The sequence below is a fragment of the Rhincodon typus genome, chromosome 20 (genome assembly GCF_021869965.1).
Source record: "Rhincodon typus isolate 14 chromosome 20, sRhiTyp1.1, whole genome shotgun sequence".
NCBI classification, from domain to species: domain Eukaryota; kingdom Metazoa; phylum Chordata; class Chondrichthyes; order Orectolobiformes; family Rhincodontidae; genus Rhincodon; species Rhincodon typus.
Window position 1 is genome coordinate 29,474,280 of NC_063351.1, and position 24,384 is coordinate 29,498,663.

Sequence of the window (24,384 nt, forward strand, 5' to 3'; positions counted from 1 at the left end):
TCCTTTGAGGCTTTTTGCTGAGTTCCTCCTTAATAAGGGAGCCTTTACATCAGAAAAGGTTGAAGTTTTTGGCTATTTATAATGGTGCTGTAGTCTGGATTCATTGTTAATGGTGCAAATACCGTAAAGTGGAAACCATCATTGCAAGTGAGTGAGGAAGAGGCCCAAAAAGGAAATGGATCAGGGTCAAGTTTAAGCCAATTATATTTTTTTTAATTCCACATTAGTTTGATTTATTTCAGGAAGTTCAGGTTGAAGTTAAAAGTGAGATTTCACATAAAACAAATGTACAAGCAAATTATATTTATAAATCTGAAGACATATTTGAGTATTTTTCCTGAATTTTCTTAGTTCTGCAAATCCTGAAAGTAAACGGAGTTTTTTTTGTCTGGGTTCAGCAATGGAGAGTTTCGCTGAAATTCTTGAGTAAAAAATTAATTAATAAGCTGTGCAACATGAATTATAATTAAGAGATTCTTTAAAAGCCAAGAAAATTTGCAGCAAGTTCAAAAGGTAAAGTGTGTAAAAGTAAAATATGATTTGCATTACTTTTACACAAGACATCTATATGTTTAAGGCTTCTAGAGTTAGGAGTTTATTCATTTCTGTGTTGGAGGTATTGACTTTGCATTCTGTTTCCAGGTCTGTATTTTGAATGCATTCTTCATTACTCTGGAGCATGTGCAGTCTTGGCACATCGGTAGAATCTCATTTCAAACTGCTTGAAATGTGCACATCAATGGAAAATAGTTTGTTTCCAAAGGAACATTTTAATGCCGTTTTGTACCTTGAGGTTTGCTTCTCTTCCTAGTAAAACCCAAGGTTTTTTATTACATCCTCTAGTCCTACAGATGAAAAGGATAAACACACTTGAAACATCTAATGTGCCGCTACTTCCTTTCCTGGAAGAAGGAAAAGTACTTTCCTAGCTTTGCTTCAGTCTAATCAGTAAATTAATTTTCATTAATATATCGGCCTTGTTGCAAAATTGCAAGGTGTAGAAGCACTGTGATGTTTTTACTTGATTAACTTTGGGAAACTCACTATTTTAGTTTTGTGAGTGTGTTATCAATAAACTTTGTAATACCCAAAGTTTATTAAAGTCACGTCCGGTTGAATTCTGATCACCTTTGGAGTGTGCACTGGGCTGGTTGATTATTTTTAACTTCTAACTGCTTCTGCCTTGGTGGAAAGCTGGACGACCTGGCAGAGAGCTTGCTCACCTGATTCCGTTTTCAGTGCTCCTATCCAAAACAGACAATTCAATGGCCTATATATAAATGGGCAAAAAAATGCAATGTACACACTAGTCTGTGTTTCTCAGCATTAAGCAGCCTAACCTCCAATATTTTGTTTTCTAAATCAAGACATTTTGCAGAGATATGATTATTTGTGCTGGTCCTGGCCCAGGCCCACACATCTCTTCAGTTCATTCTCCCTCCAAATTTACTGGTTGGCCAGCTCTGTGTAGTGGCCAAATAATAGAACTGCAGCAGAACACTGTTTGGTATCTGTTTCTTGCTAATAAAATTTACATGAAACCTGATTCTTGAACCTAGCTTTCTCATTCGTACTTCTGAGCTTGTGGCCTCTACCGACGTCGTTTGTTTTGGCCCTGCTTAAGTATCTCTCCTTGCATTCCTGCCAAGCACCTACCCTCACTTCCAACCTGCTAGACTTTAATGGTGTGTTTTTAGCTGCAAAAAATATGGTTTAAAGTAGTATTTAATATCCATTTGATGTTTGTTTGAAATAGGTCCCCCATACTGGACACAACCTAATAAGATGGAAAAGCAGTTGCATGCAGTTCCAGCAGCCAACACTGTAAAGTTCCGCTGTCCAGCAGCAGGAAACCCAAAGCCAACTATGCGATGGTTAAAAAATGGCCGAGAGTTCAAACCAGAATATCGAATGGGTTCATATAAGGTAAGGGTATTTTTCTCCAATAAATGATAATGCAACCTGCATAAATATAGAGCAAATTGAAAATTGAATAACCAGCCCTACATTACTTGCTGAAGAATCTCTGTAATCTAGCATCTAATACAGTTCTGTGGGCAATACAAAATCTTGGAAGTTACTACAGCAGCATATTACTTATCATTTGCTGACTGGTAATATAGAATGCTAGTGGAGGTTTGTGGTGTTTGTGACTTGGCTGGATTCAGTGCACTGATTGTTTCTGCCAAATATAACAATGGGACAGTGCAGGTTTACACTTATACTTGTTTGCCATTTAATTAAAGTAGACAACAATCTGCAGTTATAAAGTGTCTTTTACTGTGGATAAAATATCCCGAGTTACCTTGCTGTGTGTAATGGAAATGAATGCTTAGTCAAGAAGGAGGAATTAGAAGGGGTGACCAAAAGTCTGGTTAAGTTGCTTAGTTTCAGGGTAGAGTTTTAAAGGACAATAGGAGGGGGAAGAGGCTGAGAGTTTTGGAAGGGATGTTTCAGAATGTGAGAGTCCTAGGTGGCTGAAGGCACAGAGGCCAGTGATGTGAAAGGAAAGACAGCGCACAAGTCCCCGAGACAAAAAAAATTGATGGGGATCAAAATAAAAGATGAAAATGTTAATATTGAGGATGAGGGCCAGTGTCTAGAAACAAGAGCAAATGTAGAATAACGAGCACAAGAGTGATAGGGCAGGCATGATGGAGTGTGATGAGATGCAGACAGCAGGGACGGATTGAGGTTTATGTATAAGGGTGCATTGGGAGTAATTAGAGCCACAGTAGCTGGCCACCCATTTATCACCTGAAAGATAGCCTAAGCAAATGAAAATGTGTGTACTGACTGTTACCATAAGTTAAAGCCAGGTCCATATCAGGCCTTTTGTGGCAGTTAAATGAAGCCATGAAGAGTATACCGATTATCGAGCTGTTTTTCAGATCTTGTGACCATTTTAGGGTGAAGTTGAACATCACTCCCAATAAGCTTGGGAGCGAAGTGGTGACACAGTAGCTAGCACTGCTGCCTCACAGCGCCAGGGAGATTGGTTCAATTCCAACATTAGGTGACTGTGTGGAGTTCACACACTCTCCCCGTGTCTGTATGGGTTTCCTCTGGGCGCTCCAGTTTTCTCCCACAGACCAAAGATGTGCAGGTTAGGTGGATTGGCTGTGCTAAATCGCCCCATAGTATCTAGGGATGTACAGGCCAGGTGATTCAGCAATAGTAAATATGGGGTTACGGGGATAGGGTGGGTCTGGGTGGGATGCTCTCTGAACAGTCAGTGCAGACTTGATGGGCCGAATGGCCTCTTATCTGCACTGTAGGGATTCTGTGATTCTGGTTTGATTTTTATTTTTGACCTTCTCAAATGTCAAGATCCTGAAACCAAATATGAGTCTCCCATAACTGAACTGGGTTGTAATATAAGACAACAAGGTGCAGGGCTGGATGAACACAGCAGTACAGATATGATCATTGCATGTCACACCCTGCAGGGCCTGTCCTGTAATACGGAGCTAATCTTGCCAGACCTCTAAAATTTTGTCTGCGATATAGTTGGATCATTTTCAGGAAAGGCAGAAAGCACTCACTAAAAGGTCAGCTGCTTCTATACACACTGCCGAATTTCTCATTGGCTTAAGTGGAAGAAAAACTCAGGCAGAGCATTGTAAGTGGCAACCAGTCTGCTACTGCCCTATTTTTGGTCCTGCCAAAGTTGAGAATTCTCCCAAGTTTCAAAAGTATACTAATCTTCAATCATGAGTCATACGCAATACTTTACAAAGGTCTTCTGTTAATAGGGGTGCAGTGTACAGAATGAAGAGTCACTGCTGGTTGAGTTATATAGTGCAGTGTTGACTGTAGTTATGACACGACTGGCGCTTTTCAGTGAAGTGCCCAGATTATACTATCTGAATGAAAAAGACACGTTAGCATTAGCAATTATAATCTCTGCCAGTTTTGTACCTGTGCCAGAACTGTTTGGATTACGATGGATTCCTGGAAGCTATCCTGCAGTTGAGATTTTTACATGTGACCAACGTAAACACTGCAAAACAAGTAACTTTATTTATGAAAACAAATGGAGCTTATTTGCATTTTAAAACATTCTGTTTTATTGTCGGAGTACAGAGCATAGTGTGTGCCAAGTGTTCTGTGTGCACGATGGAGCCAGTCACTCAACAGTCATTGTCAAGTCAGTCATAAATCAGAAAAGGAGGGCACTAAGTGTCAAAATACTATACATGAGACAATCACAGAAGATGTTTAGTCTGGCCTGTATGAGCTAAACTTAGTCTGTTTTATTAGAAGGGAACGGTGGTGTGAAGTATTTCTTGTACAAACTGTGTGAAAAGAGTGTTTGGTTCTCAAAGTCCCCATGGACTTGAATCTAAATTGGAATTTGGTATCTAAAACTCACACGTAGTGATTCATTCAAGATGAAAAGGCACCTTTCATTTCTGGGGATATCGCAGTGTAGCTGTGGCAGCTTGGTCCCTATCTTTCAACACTTTGAAAATTGTTTTCACATAATGAGAAGCTGACAGAGTGGACCTCACACTATGAATGAGACATTGTGTGAAAAACACAAGTTCAGCCTTCTGTCCTCCCACTGATGCTTTTACCATAAAGTTCCTGAATAAAATGTGAAAAGGTACATAAAAAATGTGCAGTTGATTTTGTTACCATGTGGTCTTGTAGTTTGTCTGATATAGAGTTCAGAACAATTGTTTGATTTCAATTTCTTCCACTGAGGCTGACACAACATCTGAAATGAGCAAAATGGCATATTTTGTGCCATATTGTACTAATTTTATTTGTGCCCCACTTGCCTCCCTCCCCTTTGATTACACTCAATAAAAACTGAATTTTAGTTCCTATGTCCCAGTGCAGTTATTGGACTGAATAATGGATTGGGACACTGGAAGAAACCACACCAGAAACTGCTTTCATGCATCCTGTTCAAGTAAAGAAAGTGGACTCCACAACCAGGAGGACCACTGGAGGTATTCAAGGCTCCAAGGATGAGTGGGTGCTGTCACCTATAGGTGGGAGACCACGAGTGTACCTTTTAAGATGGATGCACTTCTGAAGACTTTGAAATCATTCAGATTGTATTTTAGTCACTGCTGACAGGCCATCATTGTGGAGAGGAAGCCCTTTCGTAGGATGCTGTCAAGCCATAACTGTAGCTTTCCAATGGGCTACTTTACAGAAAGTGCATCTGCTCGCTCTCCTACCCAAACTGCCATAATCTGCCTATCCTCAAAGCCCTAATGGTATTAACGCCAGACTATTAATCCAAAAACCCGGGTGACGTTCTGGGGACCCAGGTTCGAATCCCACTATGACAGATGGTGGAATTTGAATTCCAAAAAACATCTGGAATTGAGAGTCTAATGATGACCATGAATCCATTGATTGTCAGAAAACCCCATCTTGATCACGAATGTCCTTTATGGAAGGAAACTGCCATCCTTACCTGGTCTGGCCTTTGTGATTCCAGGCCCACGGCAATGTGGTTGACTCTTAACTGCCCATTTGTTAATTAGGGCTGGGCGCCTAGCCAGCGACACCCATTTCCCATAAATGAATTTAAAAAACTTGATGCTGTGCTCTACAAAGGGATGTTCTACTGATGAATAGTTACGCTGCTCTATTACTTTCTACTGAAACACAATATGCTCTGCCACTATATGCCACTCAATTCCAGCTCTTGAACTTGTGCATGCGAAAATATTTGAAGTATTTATCAAAAGAGTTAACATATGCAACACCTCCCCCCACCCCCAGAATACAGGTTTTACATAACACTTTCCATATTGACCGTTAGGCATGTTTAGACACACTGGTGTGAGAACAATATAAATGATGAACATTGAATCATACAAACATGGCATATACCTGGTTTGTGTAGAGGCGTTGGATTCCGTCTGTTCCTAGGAGCACTTCTTAAGATAAAAGAACAATTCTATTAATTTCTATGCTCATTTCTATGTGTATTCCAGTCAAAAAAAGGAATAAGATGAGTGTGATTATTTTAACCAGCCAGAATTGTTAACTATTGCTAAGGTTATATGTTATACATGCCAAATATACGAGTTAGTGAGAGACTGAAGCACAGTGGTGTCACCACATGATGGCTACACTGATCGAAAGTATTGTCTTCTGTTGGAGTTGATTGGACTGAGAATGATTCGTTCTTGGGGAACATTTGTTCTAGCGATATCTGTGCATCCAGTACTTCTAACAGTATTGCACAAGGCCAAGATGACGCGTAGGTTGAGATAAAAGTACACCTCAGACAACTTAAATTTCATTGTATTGCAACATTTTTTCTTTCATTCTTTTACTGATGTGGGCATCGCTGTCTGGGCAAGCATTTATTGCCAACCACTGGTTACCTTTCAGAAGGTGGTGGTGAGCTGCCTTCTTGAACAACTGCAGTCCATTTGATCTATGTGCATCCACAATGCCATTAGGGAAGAAGTTCCAGGATTTTGACCCATTGACAGTGAAGGAATGATGATGTATTTCCAAATCTGGGTGGTCAATAGCTTCAAAGGGAACTTGTAGGTGGTGGAGTTCCCATGTATCTGCTGCCCTTGACCTTCTAGATTGTCGTGGCTGTTGGTTTGGAAGGTACTGTCTAAAAAGTTTTGGTGAATTTCTGCAACATGTCTTGTAGATACTGCTGCTACTGAGTGTTGATGGTTGAGGGACTGAATGGCAGCACATCCACAAACAATCAAGTGCTCTGCTTTGCCCAGGTGGTATCAAGTTTCTTGAGTGTTGCTAGAACTGCACTGATCCAGGCAAGTGGGGAGTATTCCATCACACTCCTGATTTGAGTCTTGTAGCTAGTAGACAGGCTTTAGGGAGTCAGGAGGTGAATTACTCACTGCAAGACTCCTACGCTCTGACCTTATCAGTACTATGTGGAGCTGGAAGAACACAGCAGATCAGGCAGCATTGGAAGAGCAGGAAAGTCGACATTTCAGGTCAGGACCCTTCATCAGGACTAGGGAGGGGGAAGGGAGCTGGGAAATAAATGAGGGAGGGGGGGGGGGGGGGGGGGGTGAGGGTCGGTGGGATGGTGATAGGTGGATGCAGGTATGGAGCAGTGAGGTTTGGTCAGTGGGAAAGGTGGGATGGATAAATGGGAAAGAAGATTGACATGTTATGTCAATTCAAAGAGGTGGAGATGAGAGGGAGAGTTGGACATGGGATGAGGCCGGGGGTGGGGAGATTTTGAAACTGGTGAATTCTATGTTTAGGCCATCGGGCTGTAGGCTCCCGAGGCGGAATATGAGGTGTTGTTCCTCCAGTTTGCATGTGGTATCATTGTGGCACTGGAGAAGGTCCAGGATGGACATGTCACCCAGGGAGTGGGAGGGGGAGTTAAAATGGCTGGAACTGGAAGGTATTGTTGATTATAGTGTACAGAGTGCAGATGCTCCACGAATTGGTCACCGATTCTGTGCTTGGTCTCACCAATGTTGAGGAGGCCACAACGGGGGCAACGGATGCAGTAGACCAGGTTGGAGGATGTACAGGTGAACCGCTGTCGGATTTGGAAAGTTTGTCTTGGGCCTTGGATGGAGGTGAAAAGGGAGGTGTAGGGGCAGGTGTAACACCTCTTGTGGTTGCAGGGAAAAGTGTCAGTTGCGGTGGGCTTGGTGGGGACTATGGAGTGGATGAGGGAGTTGTGGAGTGAGTGGTCCCAACGAAAGGCAGATAGGGGTGGGGAGGGAAATATCTCTTTGGTGGTGGGGTGGGATTGCAGGTGCCAGAGGATGGTACACTGGATGCAGAGGTTGGTGAGGTGGTATGTGACTTAACCTTGTAGCCACAGTACCTATATGACTAATCCAATTCAGCCTTCAGTCAATTGTACCCCCCTCCCCCACCCAAGGATGTCGATAGTCGGCGATTCAGTGATGGTGATATCATTGAATTTCAAAGGACAGTGCCTCGATTCTCCCTTTTTGAAGCTGGCCATCGCCTGACGCTTGTGTAGTGCGAAGGTTCCTTGCCACTTGTTAGCCCAAGCCTAGATATTGTCCAGGTCTTGCTGCATTTGGGCATGGACTGCTTCAGTATCTGAGGAGTCATGAATGGCACTGAAAATTGTGCAATCATCGGAGAACATCCCCATTTTTGATTTTATGATGGAGATAAGGTCATTCATGAAGCAACTGAGGATTGTTGGGTCTGGGACACTAACCTGAGGGAACTCCTGCAGAGATATCCTTAAATTTTGAACAGTGCTGGCTGGGATAAAGTCTGAATAAAATTTAGATTTTTTGTTGGATTAAAATTTTGCATAATTATGTCTTTCTGAAACAAAACTCATTCTGTTTCTGGCAGATTCGGCCTCAGCATTGGAGCCTTATTATGGAAAGTGCTGTTCCATCTGATAAAGGGAACTATACATGTGTGATAGAAAATATCTATGGGTCCATAAATCACACCTATCACTTAGATGTAGTCGGTAAGTTGACATTTAAACACAAGACTTGGAAGAAAATGATTTTGCGCGTAAGAATCTGTGGCACCTAGTGATATTTTATCAATAAGAACAATATGAAATAATGTACTGTCAGTGAGAAATAGCATATGAATGAATTATTCAGTACAGGGTTCTACGATGGAATATTACTGTGCTCTGCTGCTTTTGATTACTCGAGCCTAATACAATATGAAGCGCATTTTGATTGTAACATGTGCAGTCAGCACAATGACTTGGTTCTGAAGAAGGGTCATTAGACTCAATGTTAATTCTGGTTTCTCTCCTTAGATCCTGCCAGACCCACTGAGTTTCTCCAGCGATTTTAGTTTTTGTTTGCTGCACAATAATTAAATCTTATGTTGTTCTAATTTGTAGAAAATTTGAGATTTATTTTATGTGCAAGCTTTCTTTACAAGAAACTCTGAAGGCCTGACTGACTAACAAGTGCCATTACAGCTATGTTTTCTTTCATCAACAAGGGGGCAAAAAAACCCTGAGCTAAGCGTTTTCAGTCATAGAATCATAGGATCCATACATGCAGAAAGAGACCATTCGGCCCATCGAGTGCACCAATCCTCCAAAAACCATCCCACCCAGACCCCCACCTATCCCCATAACTCCACCTTTTCCACATTAGACACTCGGGGTAATTTACCATGGCCAATCCATCTAACCTGCACATCTTTGGACTGCGGGATGAAACCGGAGCACCTGGTGAAAACCCAGGCAGACACGGAGAGAATGTGCAAACTCCATACAGACAGTCGCCCGAGGCTGGAATCAAACACAGGTCCATGGCACTGTCAGGCAGTCATACGATAGAGTGTTACACAGACGTGTTGAGGCTATGTTAAGGACAAATTGCTATAAATTGACAGTTTATCCATCACAGTTCAAGGAACACCTTAAATTTCTAAGTGATGATATACACCAGAGATTAATGAAGCCAATCACTGTTCCTATTCCCAAGAGATACAGTTAACCTATTTTAAAACAAAATCACTGTACTATTTATTTTTGTTGCTGCACCATAGACATCTTATAAAGTCCAAATAAAGCCTGGATACTGAAAATTCCTTCTGAGAATTTTGTAATTGCTGAAAATTGAGAGAAGCACAATAAACTTCAACTTAAAGAACAATCTTAACTAATTAACGCATCCTACATAATAAAAGGATTTTCAGTAGTTCCCATGCTTTTAGCTGTATTTTTTTCCCATGTAGTCTATGGTCCATTTAGAAGGGAGAAAGAAACGCATCATTCAACAGAAAAGGTAGTGAAGTACATGGGCAGTTACCTAATGCTAAAAATTCTCACAAGAAAGATTTATCGTTGCTTTGCACAAATCACCCAAACAATAACCTTTTTCTTTATTCCCAAAACATAATTTATAGGTTGAACAATTGCTGTTATAAGATACTTTTGTGAGATATGTAAACAGTTGTGGCCTGCCAAATAATGACTTCACAATGTGTATTCATCAGTGGTAGAGAAACCATAAATAGAATGATTCTGAGCTAAAATAAGTCATTTTCAATGGCAGGGTTTGATACAGCTCTACTTTGGTTAGATTGTTCAAGAGTACAGCAACATGAAAGCTATACGATTAAGTGCTTTATCATGATAAGGGTTTCATTGCAAAGAACTTTAGATTTCATATGCATAAACACATATGTATATATACTGAGAGGTTATGATTTTTTTTTTGGGAAATGTGCGTGGAGACGAGTTATAACTAGATTGCAGAGGTCAGTAAAGTTTTATTTGTGGACGGTTATTCCGGATTTGTCTGTCCAAAAGTACTGTAAATTATATATTATACATCCTCAGTTAGCTATCTTATCTAGCATTTATCTAATTCATCTCCTAGTTCCTTTTATGCTTTTTTGTCTGTTCTTTTCAAGTAACGGAAGTGAGTTAGTGATATGTTACATGCAGTATTTTTGTTTGCAGGAAATGTGTTGAGAAGATTGTAACTGCTTAAACGTATTCTATCAAATATGAATTACTTAGATTTGCAAAAGCAGTTTGTGGAGGTTTTCAGACTTAACACGGCTAACAGAGTAGCTTGGAGATATTAGTTTGAATCTGTCCAGTTTTGCTTCTGCCTGATTGACTATTGAGCGTTTGCCAGTTGAATACTACTGTCTGGAATCCTGAACTAGTGCACACCCATCATTCAACTGTCATGCAAAACAAACTATGTGCAAAATCATTATTGGCATTCAAGTGAACTTTTGATTTATTTTGTTCTCTTTTTGTATGCATTTGATACTTGGATCCTTGTAACTGTCAGGAGTTGTAGTCCAACATATATTTGTGTTAAATTCACTTGAAAGACATCTAGAAGTTTAATGTGACATATCACCAAACGTACAACGTAAATATTTAACTAAGAGCCCTATATTTGTATGACAATTCAGATAAGTGGAACAATTAACCAGAATTGACAACTAACTCAGTGGTTCAGCCAACTTTCCCATACAGTGAAGGCTCTTGGGTGACTAAGTTGGTAGGGTCATGCTGTTGATTCAAACCAAGTTGCCAGTTGCTCAAAATTGATGAACAAGTCTATCCAACAGTTTAATTGGAAAATGATTTGAACCCCCAACCAGATAACAAGTTCGCCATCATTCCCAACAGTTTGACTTGGGTGAATTCTTGGCAGTTTTTCAGGCTTCTAAAGCACTGTCCATCTGAAGAGAGAACCATGTTACTGTGACAGGCATGCATGGTTGGTGGGATGTTGTTGCAGTGAGGAATGCTGAGATGAGGGGGTTTGCAGATTTAGTGCAGGTTAACCATCAGAGTTTCATTGTGAAGTTGATAATGGCTAGGGAGAGATATGCACATTGGAAACAGACAGAGAACTGACTGAGAAGTTGCAGAACAAATCCAGAAAAAAATTAAATGGAAAGTATAGCAGAGAAAAGTATTGCAGTTCTCATAATTCTGATATCTAGTCAAAGATGTTTGATCTCAGTTCACTCCCTCTCCTGAAGCTGTTTTGGCTGCATTGCCATTTTTGATTAATGTAAACTGTTGGCATAATGATTAAAGTTCCAAATTTGAAGTTGCCTTTGGCAGCAAATCAAGTACTGACCAAACCTTGATTCAATGATGTAATATTCAATGAACAAAGATTCTTCATACATAAGTCACTTTTGAACTGCTAGCTAAAAGTTTTTTTTTCATTTTTACTAATCACCAGTAAACATTTCAATTCATCATTTCATTTTGGTGGAGATTTACGTTTGATGGACTGTTTTATATGGAAAATAAGAAAAATTCCAGGCACAGTATAAAGAATGTTAAAATAGGTTTCTCCTGATAATGTAGAGACCAAATACTTATTCAAAATTGGTGATCTCAGCTGTTGGTTACAAGTAGATTCCAAAGCAAACCTCAAAGGCTCAACTGATGAAATGAAGAAATAATGTGATCCTGAACAAATAATATGATCCTAATTAAGTTATTAATACTTTATTGAGTTTGGATGCATGTTTCATAACTTTTGTTTGGAAGTGATGTAGTTGTAGGAGTAAATGGACCTTAGAGACAGGTTGTGTTAACGGGAGTTCTAACCTACTTGTTTACATCTCTTTTAGAAGCTACAATGTTCAATTATATTTCGGTACTAATGCACCAATGAGAAATTTCCAGAGCGCACTCTTAATCAGTTTCTATGTCTACCCTATAACACGTCCTTTGTTTTAGGGGCAGGGGTGCATGAGGCCTAGAGTGAGCCACCAATCTTCGACCATTGGTCCCCTTATGTGGTACTTTCTTGAGACTTGGTAAGAACAGCTCTGGGATAAGGAGGCATGGGGAAGCCCCCTACATAACTCAGTTTGTGTGCAAAAGGTCTGGAGGTGCCTGAATTGCTGATTGGCCCAACTCTTCCACGCCTTGACCCAAAATCTGTCCAATAATGCTCACTTTGCAGGCCTTGCCATCACAGTTGCCATTTCCTTTTTCCCCTCCTGCCCTGTCCCTGTTGTGAGGCCCTGTACCAACTGTTGCCGTGGGCTCAGGCACTACTAGTAGTACCACAAGTGGCCTGCCTTCTAGGTGGCAGTGCTGGGACCACAGGTTCCAGCCAGTCCGATTGGCCAGCAGCTCTGAGGCAGCATTTTTGTGCAGGTGAGGGTGGAATTCCTGTGTCTGGTCACAGTAGAAGTGGAGCTGCTGGCAGGGAAGGAAACCGCCATCTGAAAAGACTGAGCCCCAGATAATTTTATAGTTGATTGGAGGCTGGTATCTAAATGTCTCTGGTGCAGACCAACTGGCTTCGGTTGTGCCAATGCAAATCAGTGATTTCATCCAATTCTCCACAACGAAAGCTGTTGAGCCACTTTTCAAAATGGAGGTAAATGTAAATATAGGAAAGTTTAGAGATAGTAGGAACTGCCGACGTTGGAGAATCTGAGATAACAAGGTGTAGAGCTGGATGAACACTGCAGGCCAAGCAGCATCAGAGGAGCAGGAAAGCTGACATTTCGGGTCTAGACCCTTCTTCAGAAATGGGGGAGGGGAAGGGGATTCTGAAATAAATAGGGAGAGAGGTGGAGGTAGATAGAAGATGGATAAAGGAGAAGACAGGTGGAGAGGATATAGGAAAGTTTAAATGTGTTAATAAACCAGTCCACGATCAAAACCCATCCCTGTAACACCTAATGTTTCTATTACCATATTTGGTCGCATTTTCAACATCATGGTTTTGAAGATTATTCCAAACTTCTATCACTCTTTAAGTAAAAATATTCTGAGCATGTATTTGTGTATTTCATTTACATTCTTTGGTTTTAATCTCTACTGTTTAAAAATTTATATGTCTTGCATCCCTCTATAAGCCATACTCTGTTTTTACTGATAAAGTTGATCACTGATATTTCCACATAGCTCTACTCCTCTATGCTTTAAGTCTATGGTTCCTATTCTCTGTTTCTGTCTTTTTAACATTTATGTTCCCTGGATGCAGCCTTGTGCTGTAAATTTTATCTATGTAACACAGCACTTGATTTAATAATTACTTGACTGCATTTTAAAGATATTAATAACAATTCCTTTCTCAATCCATTTGAAGCTTCAAGCCATCACTTATTGCATACTTGCAATACACAATGTAAAGTAAGGCTGGCTGAATGAACAGGCTGGAGCAGAAATTTAGCTATTCTATTTTGGTAGACCTATTGTAATTGCAGTTATCCTCTGACATGCCAAATGTAGTTTTAAATTACTTTTATAACCAATTGGATGAGATTCTACAGCACTTGTGTTTGATGAAAAAGAATTGCTCAATAAAAATCATTATCCTAATTCCTGAGGTTGTGATACAGTTCTCAGTACACACTGGCATTCTAGTGCAATGGAGACAACAAGTGATTTGTATTTCTGCCCTTGTTTTCCATAGTGTTTGTAGGTTATTAACGTGGGCACTTGGAGGACTGCTGTCAGTTACCTCATTTACGGGTTTTCAGTCTGCTTCACCTCTGGGAAAGTAAACGATTTAGCTGTTGATCAACAGGAACTTTAGTCTTGTGCAATATATATGATGGTAGATTGAAAAAATTTGGTAAGAAAGAAAATAATTTGTCATCCTACCCACCGGACCATGAAATCAGACCATATCCTTTGCCTTGCGAAGTAGCATCAAACCTGGTGGTGTTACGCTTCAAAACTCTATTTATAATTTAATGCTGAAACCTGCAGAACTTTTAATCCATTCTTTAAATAGATGTGGTATATTTTTCTAACTTTGAGGTAAAACAAATGTTAAATTGTCGCATTTATTGGGTATTTCTAAAATATAATGTGCCTCTGCCACAACATGAAATGAGTTCATATTCACAAAGGCCTTTCTAATTAAAGGCTGATGTACATAAGTAGTCAAGATAGTACATGTTGCATAGATTTTTCTGTAAAACCATAGTTGGGTCAGCTATGTTTTACTTCATCCTATTATGTAGTTAATCTCATAAGACAAAGTTTTGCCTTTCAATTGAGTTTGCTGTTCTAGGTTGCTGTTTCACCTTTTTCACTGAAAATGCATCAGCGTGATTTGTACTTATTACAGATGGGATTTGTTTTCACATTAATCATTCTCATTCCAGTTATGGTAGTAAAAATTGGGAACTGGGAGAGGAGGCAGAGGTACATTCCCTAGGCAATTGTACATGTATACCTGTATTTATGCATCGCTAGTGTCTGGACATTTCTAAATGGCGCATTGCTGAGTGGTCCCGGCATGCAAGTTTGACGAGCCAATATATGCTTGTTGACTATGCCCTGACAGTAATGAGCCCTAGTTTGATGTTTTTACCTGAGAACATGAGTCCTAAAACAAGAAGAAACTAGGTCCAAAGCCCAAAGGAATCTATGCTACAACTGGCTCTTAAGCAGTTGGTTGGGAGATGAATAAAGAGTCTTTATTAAATCAATTGACAACTGGTGGTACGTGATTTACACCTGGCTCTAGATGATTTTGCATAGCAAAAAGCAGCAATCATGCAAGTTATTATACAGAGAGCTCTCCAATTTTAATCCTGCCTGACAAGGTCTTGCTCTAATATCTGGATAGTAATTTGAAGATGCAGGCTGGGGAGTTGACATATTTTGCTGAAAATTCAGCTCATTAATTCTAGCCTCACTGCTTTTCGATGTAAATTACAAATGCAACCTCATCTTCCTCTTTGTAAAGCCAAAGGCTTCAAAACAACATGAGCATTTGGCAGTAAACTTTGCCGTCTGCCTTAGTTGAATTTACCCTGAAGTCGCATTGATTATTTGCATTCAGCTTGTCTTAATTCTCTGGAATGTTTGTTGCTTTGCAGTGTACTTCTCCGTTGCAAGAAGTATGCATAGCTTATCTAGTATGCACTTTGAACAGATGCAGAGGAAATCGTTTCTACCTCTATTTTAAAGGACCAAGTTAAATTGCCATTCTGCTGACATTGAGTTTTTATTTGCAGTAAATTACTGCTGTGGTTTTAATACAAAATGGAACAAAGTAAGGGTTTTGTTCTTGAATATTTAAAACAAAAGGACAGTTAAACTCTTCCAATAATGAGGTAGTATCTTTTTTGAACAATACATGGCAGAAGAATAAACTTAGTAATGACTCCATTTTAATTCATCACTTAATTAGTCTCATGTGCTGGAAAGATAGACTGAACTGACTTAAGTTGTGGGTATCCTGCCCTAAAATTGTTTGATTAAATTTATAAACAAAAAAAACTCCAGAAAAATTTAAGATGTCATACGTTTATAAAGTTAAATTGCAGAAGTAAATTAATTTATTGAATGTTGTTCAACCAGTTACATTTATACAACTGGAACCACGAGTGGTGGTTAAGATGCAGAATGGTATTTTTATTTATGGCTTAAATGACCACGAGTATTAGTCATGTACAGGTTAGTGTGACCACAGACTTTCCAGACTCTCTAATGATGTCTGAATGTAATATTAGTCAGGTTAGCTTGACCTTTATAGTGTCTCAAAATGATCTGCGAGCTAACCTGAATCTCAAATGTGGTATTCATCATTCTTTTAAACATCGACATCCCCTTACACTTCCTCCTATGCAGTATGGATTGAGCCACTAACCTTATTGTGTTCCACTTGCTCAGAAATGAGCCATTGAGATGTGCTCATTTAATTGATATAATAATTGATTGTATTAGACCACTATTGTGCCTTGCAAAATAATGACTCATATTTAAAAAGCTCCTTTAACTACAGCAGTGTGATCCAAAATGCTTCACAGGGGCATTACAAAGCAAAATGTAACCCTGAGCCACGATAAGAGAGAAGAGGTAGAAGACAAAAAGCTCGCTCAAAGGGAGGTTTAAAGGAGCATTTTGAGAAAAGTGAAGAAGCTTTGAGGGGGAATTACAAACCATGTGATCTTGGCAGCTCAAGGCACAGCCAGCAATGATGGAACAATTTAAAATCAGGCGTTCAAGAGGCTGAATTAGAGAGGCACTGATTCTTGTATAACTGGAATAGCAGGGATGAGCAAGCCTGCCAAAAATAGGCAAAATCTAACTTGAACAGCATGTGAGCTCTGGTCTTTACTGCCTGTTATGTCACGTTTAACCCAAAATCTGGGAAATTTAAAGGGATCAACCATTTATATCAATGTTCCTTTGCTAACACTGAAATACTAACTGCAATGTTATGTTGAGATCTTGACCGTCAGTATATAATATTGTCTCGCATTCTGCTGTTCTCTCAAATCAGAATTAAAAGTAATGGTTGATTCAACATATCAAAATTAATTTAACATTTTAAAGCTTTTCTTCCAAAAACATCTAATAAAATGTTACAACTAGAAAATCTACATGTAGATTAAATATTTGAAATAGTAAATATTTTTCACATGTTAAAATGAAATTAATACCAACATACTTAACATTGTTAATAATTCCAAAATGTAGCGTAATTCATAAAATTGTGGAATTGTACTTCTTTGAAAGGAGCCACTTGGCTCACTGAATCTTTTGAATAACAGTGCAGAAAACTCCACTCTCCAACTCTTTCCCTTTTTATATAGTTTATTTTCTACTTAGCTGTTTTTTATACTTCATATACTTCTCTAATTCTCTTTTAAACTCTAATATTAAATCTGTATAGTTTTGTTTATATGGCCAGGGAAGTAGTTCTAGTTGAGGCTGATGTAACGGTTTCAGCTAACACAATGTGAATGGTTTTGATGTCACCAGGAATAGATACTTTAAGGCAGTAGTTCATCATGTGGATACAGTCTGACTCAGATGATCCAGGAACAATTTGAATGTTTTTCATGTTCCAGTTGTGAAGTTAGTGGCCACATCTCTCCTGGCCCATCCTCCAGCGATGAAGCATTGCCCATTTGTTCTGTGGAGGGTTGAAAACTGGAATTTCATCACTTGGGTAGCACCTGGCTGTGTTTTCAGTCACCTAAGAGGTGAGCCATTAAGAGGTGGGACTGTCAGCCAGATTGCAGGGTGTGGTGTGTTCCAGTACGGATGACAAGATTTCAAACAAGTGCATGGAGTTTTGTTTTAGGTTCTCTGGCAATGGTAGTGCTTTGTTAATTGTCAGCCAGTGATCTGTTAAGGAAGATGTTTTTCCTGTGGAGATCAGGGAAGGTTTAATATGTGCTAACACATGAAGCCGCTCAGACTGCCTTGGTTTCCGTACCCCACCAATGATCCTAATGACTTCCCAAAGGTAGCTATCTAGCACCTTTTATATGGCAGACCCTGAGCCAGTTTGAGCAGCTGTTCTCTCCTGTTGGGCAGACCGAGGCTAATGAAGCAGTATGTGACATGTTGATCACTGATTCTCCAGGTGGTATCCCCCAGCTTCCATATGAGATTTACTCTTATCTTGGCCTTGGCTTCAGTGTTCTGGAGGTGTTACTGGTAGGTCAGTATACAGTCAAGAGTGAAGTCAAGGTACTTTGACGTTGAACTGTAAGTGAGTGATCAGCTACAAAACTGGATGCAAAATTCTTCCTTAATTATTCAAACGGAAGGCTGAAACTCCTGTTTTTGTTTATTTAATTTGATTTGTTTTTGTCACGTACTGAGATACGGTGAAAAGTATTGTTTTGCTGCTATCCAGGCAAATCATACCTTACGTAAGTACATCAGGGTAATAGAACAGAATGCAGAATAAAGTGTGATAACAAGGTGTAGAGCTGGATGAACACAGCAGGCCAAGCAGCATCAGAGGAGCAGGAAGGCTGACGTTTCAGGCCTAGACCCTTCTTCAGAAATGGGGGAGGGGAACGGGGTTCTGAAATGAATAGGGAGAGAGGGGGAGGCGGATAGAAGTTGGATAGAGGAGAAGGTAGATGGAGAGGAGACAGACAGGTCAAAGGGGCGGTAATGGAGCCAGTAAAGGTGAGGAGTTAGAGAGGAGATAAGTCAGTCCAGGGAGGACGGACAGGTCAAGGGGGCGGGATGAGGTTAATAGGTAGGAGATGGGGGTGGGGCTTGAGGTGGGAGGAGGGGATAGGTGGGAGGAAGGACGGCCTCCCTAACCTGTCCTTCTATCCGCCTCCCCCTCTCTCCCTATTTATTTCAGAACCTCCTTCCCCTCCCCCATTTCTGAAGAAGGGTCTAGGCTCGAAACGTCAACCTTCCTGCTCCTCTGATGCTGCTTGGCCTGCTGTGTTCATCTAGCTCTACACCTTATTATCTCAGATTCTCCAGCATCTGCAGTTCCTACTATCGCAGAATATAGTGTTACAGCTACAGAGAAGGTACAAGAGAATGATCAACTTTAATATGAGAAATCCATTCAAAAGTCTGATAACAACGGGAAAGAAGCTATTCTTGAATCTGTTGGTACAGTTTTCAAACTTTTGTATCTTCTGCCCCATGGAGTGTAGGTCAAAGTCTCCATTTTCTGAGGACATAGATCTTTAGTAAATATTTTCTCAATGTCTTGATGCTCTTTAGTTTGGAAAGCAAGAGCATATGTGCAGAGTCAACACTTTGTGAGAAGGAATTCATTGGTTGTTGAAGAACGGTGGTGTGAGGCATCGTTACGACATTGCTGTGTTGTACGGTTTCACTCAACAGGTGATTTTGAAGAGATTCGCACCAGGCCTTTACAAGTCACTGTGTCAAACACATAGGATGAGTTAATAAAGGTAGTTCCTGCCTTCATCCCTTTCTGGAAACTGGCCTGAATCAAGTTCTGAGCAAAAACCTGTCTGTTGGAAGAGGAGACATTACAGGGTGGAACTAGGTCTGTTTAGCAGGAGGTGCTCCAGGACCTTTCATATGTTTTTGAAAACAGAGCAATGGGGCGGCAGCTTTGTGGATCATCGAATGGTTTGGCAATGGCAACCACCTTTAATTCATTTCAGATGTTTGGAATGGTGCCTCTGCTGTAAATGTTGATAAACAACTTGGTTATTCACTTCCTTCTCTTTGATCCAATTGTTCCTCCAGTATTTCAGGTAAATCCTATCAACGCATGCTGTTTGCCTGACTGGGTTGCTATCAGGACACTATCCACTTCCCTGTTGTGAATAGGGGTTTGAGAAGTCTGTTACTCTGAGATGGTCTTGCAAAGTTGCATTAGAACTGTTCTTATGGTCCACTCAGTTTCCCTACTAGCCAGTATCTTTGTGTTTATTAGGAGTTCAAAGTGACAGCATGAGCATTGATCCTGGACCCCTGGCTTTGTTGTTCCTTGGCTGCACTCAGGTGGCACAAGAGTTTCAACACTTTTGAGTACAGCAAGTTGATCTCTGCTGTTTGCTGCCATTTTTAAAGATGCCCTTTATCAGGGGATTCAAGTAGTGCTGTTGCCACGGGGGATGCCATTTTCCCTGTTTCCTGCAGAAACCATTCGTTTTCTGGGTCCAGTGAAGACAAAAATTCTTTCTGAAACCTCAGAATAAATTTCTGCCAATTTGATAAGTCAAGGAAAGCAGTTGTAGTTTTTTTTCGGAGATGTGGAATCCAGTTGGTCGTGGTTTCTAACTAACTGCTGTAGGCAGCCTCTTTGCCCTTCCACAGATACCTGCATTGTTTTGGCTTTGAGTTAATGGATGGGTAGTTAAAGGCCAACGCAAGTGAGGATTTGATGATGGGAGTCAGTGAAAATGGACAGCACTTGTCAGGCTTGGTTCAGAGGTTGATTGTTACTATCATGGATCATGAAGCGAGTAGAGTTGAGAAATACCAAGGGGCAAAAAACATTAGGTGTTATATTAGACTCCCAAACTGATGTCAAGAATGGCATTAAACACGAAATTAGAGATGCATGTGCTAAAAGAATATCGGTGATCATGGGTGATTTTAATCTGCACATAGATTGGGTGAATCAAATTAGCCGTAGAGGAGGTATTCCTGGAGTGTCTATGGGATGGTTTTCTTGACCAATATGTGGAGGAACCAACTAGAGAGCAGGCCATCTTTATCTGGGTGCTGTGTAATGAGAAGGAAATCATTGCCAACCTAGCTGTGTGAGACCCCTTGGGGAAGAGTGACCATAACATGATAGAATTTTTTTATCAGGATGGAGAGTGAGGTTGTTGATTCAGAGACTAGGGTGATGAATCTTAATAAAGGAAACCACGAGGATATGAGGCGTGAGTTGGCCTTGATAGATTGGGGAGAGTTACTTAAAGGGATGATAGTGGCCAGGCAATGGCAAACATTCAAGGAATGCATGGTGGAACTGCAACAACAGTTTATTCCTGTCTGTCACGAAAGCAAAATAGGTAAGAGGGCCAATCCATGGCTTACAAAGGAAATAAGAGATAGTATGCTTCTTTCTTGGATTGGATACTGATTGGCCAAGAAAATTATTAATCTGAGGACTGGGAGCAGCGTAGAATTCAGCAAAGAAGGATCAAGGGATTCATTAAGAAGGGAAAAATAGAGTACGAAAGTAAGCTTGCAGGGAACATAAAGACTGATCCTAAGAGTTTCTATATGTACATGAAGAGAAAGAGATTGGTAAAGACAAATGTAGGTATCCTGCAAACAGAAACGGGGGAAATGTATAATAGGGGACAAAGAAATGGCTGAGGAACTGAATACAGACTTTGGTTCTACGTCACAAAAGAAGACACAAATCAGATACCAGAATTGTTAAAGGAGGCAAGATTTAGTGAGAGGGAAGAGCTGAGGGAGATCAATATTAGTAGAGAAATGGCACTGGGAAAATTTTTGGGAGTGAAGGCCAATAAATCCCAAGGGCCTGATAATCTACGTCCCAGAGTACTAAAGGAAGTAGCTCTAGAGATAGTGGATGCATTGGTTGTCATCTTCCAGGATTCTGTAGACTCTGGAACAGTCCCTGCAGATTGGAGGGTGGCTAACGTCACTCCAATGTTCAAAAAAAAAGTTAGAGAGAAAACAAGGAATTGTAGACCGGTGAGCCTAACATTGGTAGTGGAGAAAGTTCTCGAATCTGTTGTCAAGGATTTTCTCTTAGTTTTTGTTAGAATCCCTACAGTGTGGGAACAGGCCCTTCGGTGCAAAAAGTCCACACCGACCCTCAGAGCGTTCCACCGAGACCCTAATCTACACGTCTCTGAACACTATGGACAATTTAGCATGGCCAATCCACCTAACTCGCACATCTTTGGACCGTGGGAAGAAACCGGAGCACCCGGACGAAACCCATGCAGACACGGGGAGAATGTGCAAACTCTACAGAGACAGTCACCCGAGGGTGGAATTGAACCCGGGTTCCTGGCGCTGTGAGGCAGCAGTGCTAACCACTGAGTCACCGTGCCGCCCCTAAATTTTATATCAGAACGTTTAGAAAGCAGAGGCAGGATCAGACAGAGTCGGCATGGATTTATGAAGGGGAAATCATGCTTGACAAATCTGTTGGAATTTGGAAGATGTAACTAGTTGACTTGATAACGGGAAGCCAGTCAATGTAGTATATTTGGACTTTTAGAAAGCATTTGACAAATTCGCACATAAGAGATTAATGTGCAAGATTAAAGCACATGGGATTGGGGGAAGTGTATTGAGATGGATAGGAAACTGGTTGGCAGAGAGTAGGAATTAATGGGGTCTTTTCAAATTGGCAGGCAGTACCTAGTAGGATGCCGCAGGGATTGGTGCTGGGACCCCAGCTATTCACAATATATATTAGTGATTTGGATGAGGGAACAAAATGTAACATGTCCAAGTTTGCAGATGATACCAAGTTGGGTGGGGGGGGGTGCGATCAACTGTGACGAGGATGCAGAGATCTTTCAGCATGATCTCGACAGGTTGGGTAAGTGGGCAAATCAATGGCAGATTCAGTATAATTTGGATAAATGTGAGGTTATACACTTTGGAAGCAAAAACCAGAAGGCAGATTACTACCTGAATGGCTGTAAATTGGGAGAGGGGAGTGTGCAGCGGGACCTGGGTGACCTTGTGCACCAGTTACTGAAGGTAAGCATGTAGGTGCAGCAGGCGGTAAAGAAGGCAAATGGTATGTTGACCTTCATTGTGAGAGGTTTTGAGTACAGGGGCAGGGGTGTGTTGTTGCAGTTATACAGGCCCTTGGTGAGGCCACACCTAGAATATTGGGTGCAGTTTTGGTCTCCCTTTCTGAGGAAGGATGCTCTTACTCTCGAGGGAGTGCAGCAAAGGTTTACCAGGCTGATTCCGGGGATGGTGGGTATGATGTATGAGGAGAGATTGGGATTGTTTTAGCTGGAGTTCAGACAAATGAGGGGGGATCTCATAGAGACCTATAAAATTCTAACAGGACTGGACAGAGTAGATGCAGTGAGAACGTTCCCGATGGTGGGTGTGTCCAGAACCAGGGGTCACAGTATGAGGATTCTGGGTAAACCATTTAGGACAGAGATGAGGTGACATTTCTTCACCCAAAGAGTGGTGAGCCTGTGGAATTCATTACCACAGGAAGTAGTTGATGCCAAAACATTGAATGTATTCAAGAGATGACCAGATATAGTAGCTGGAGCAAATGAGATCAAAGGTTATGGGCAGAAAGCAGGATTAGGCTATTGAGTTGGACGATCGGCCATGATTGTGAAGAATGGCGGAGCAGGTTTGAAGGGCCGAATGGCCTCCTCCTGCTCCTATCTTCTATGTTTCTATGCATATCAATTGAGTAATCCTTCAGGTGGAATGGAATGTGGCTCTATATGTGATATTGGCAACTTCAATGCCAATGTAGATTGTTGGGCATGCTGTAGGCTGTCTTACAGTATTGATACCAGGAAATGACAAAATGGCTAAAATGACTTGAGGCATATTTCTTGGCAGGGTAACTATGTCCACGTTTTTTTTTCACAAGATAGGTCTTTGACATTGAGTTGGTATGTTCTTGTTGCTAGACTTCTTTCTTGGCTTAGTTTCCCTCAAAGAAATTTTAGCCCGTCATCTTTTGTATTATAATGAACTGGATTTTCGCGTACCAATTGATGTAAAATTTAATTACAAAAGTACAAAATTTATATTTTTGCTGGAAAGACATCACTGCCTTGCTAATCACAAAATGTTTTTGTGTGGTCTTGGATGTGAAAGTACATGCACCTGTCACAGGCCTGGTGCCATAGGAAAATTGAATTTCTTTCCATACTCGGTTTTCATGTGCTTATGTGGGTTTTAGAGGTGCTATAAAAGGCATCTCCTTGGAAGGTTCATGACCATAGAAGGAACCCCACTGAAGAAAGGTAAGTTTTTGACACTGTCATATCAAACATGTATAAAATACTGGCTTGGCCTCACTTTTAGAAAGATGTGAAGGCACGAGAAAAGTTACAGTAAAGAATTACAAAAATGGTTCAAGTAAAGACAACAAGGTGCAGGGCTGGATGAACACAGCAGGCCAAGCAGCATCATAGGAGCAGAGAGGCTGACGTTTCAGGCCGAGACCCTTCATCAGGAAAGGGGGAGGGGAAGGGGGTTTTGAAATAAATAGGGAGAGAGTGGGAGGCGGATAGAAGAGGGATAGAGGAGAGGATAGGTGGAGAGGAAACAAACAGGTCGATGAGGCGGGGATGGAGCCAGTAAAGGTGAGTGTAGGTAGGGAGTTAGGAAGGGGATAGGTCAGTCCAGGGAGGACGGACAGGTCAAGGGGGCGGGATGAGGTTGGTCGGTAGGAGATGGAGGTGCGGCTTGAGGTGGGAGGAGGGGATAGGTGGGAGGAAGAACAGGTTAGGGAGGCAGGGACGAGCTGGACTGGTTTTGGGATGCGGTAGGGGGAGGGGAGATTTTGAAACTTGTGAAATCCACATTGATACCATTGGGCTGCAGGGTTCCCAAGCGGAATATGAGTTGCTGTTCCTGCAACCTTCGGGTGGCATCGTTGTGGCACTGCAGGAGGCCCAGGATGGACATGTCGTCTGAGGAATGGGAGGGGGAGTTGAAATGGTTCGCGACTGGGAGGTGCAGTTGTTTGTTGCGAACCGAGCGTAAGTGTT

General features: G+C 41.0%; 1 protein-coding gene across 9 annotated transcripts in view; it reads left to right on the forward strand.

Moving 5' to 3' along the window:
* Positions 1-24,384, forward strand: part of LOC109910693 (fibroblast growth factor receptor 2) — a 178,754-nt gene that overhangs the window by 115,263 nt on the left and 39,107 nt on the right. For all 9 annotated transcript variants that reach the window (XM_048608824.1, XM_048608823.1, XM_048608820.1 and 6 more), the window contains 2 exons: positions 1,757-1,926; positions 8,326-8,449. In XM_048608824.1, coding sequence (XP_048464781.1) covers positions 1,757-1,926; positions 8,326-8,449 — 294 coding nt within the window. The remainder of the gene's footprint in view (positions 1-1,756; positions 1,927-8,325; positions 8,450-24,384) is intronic.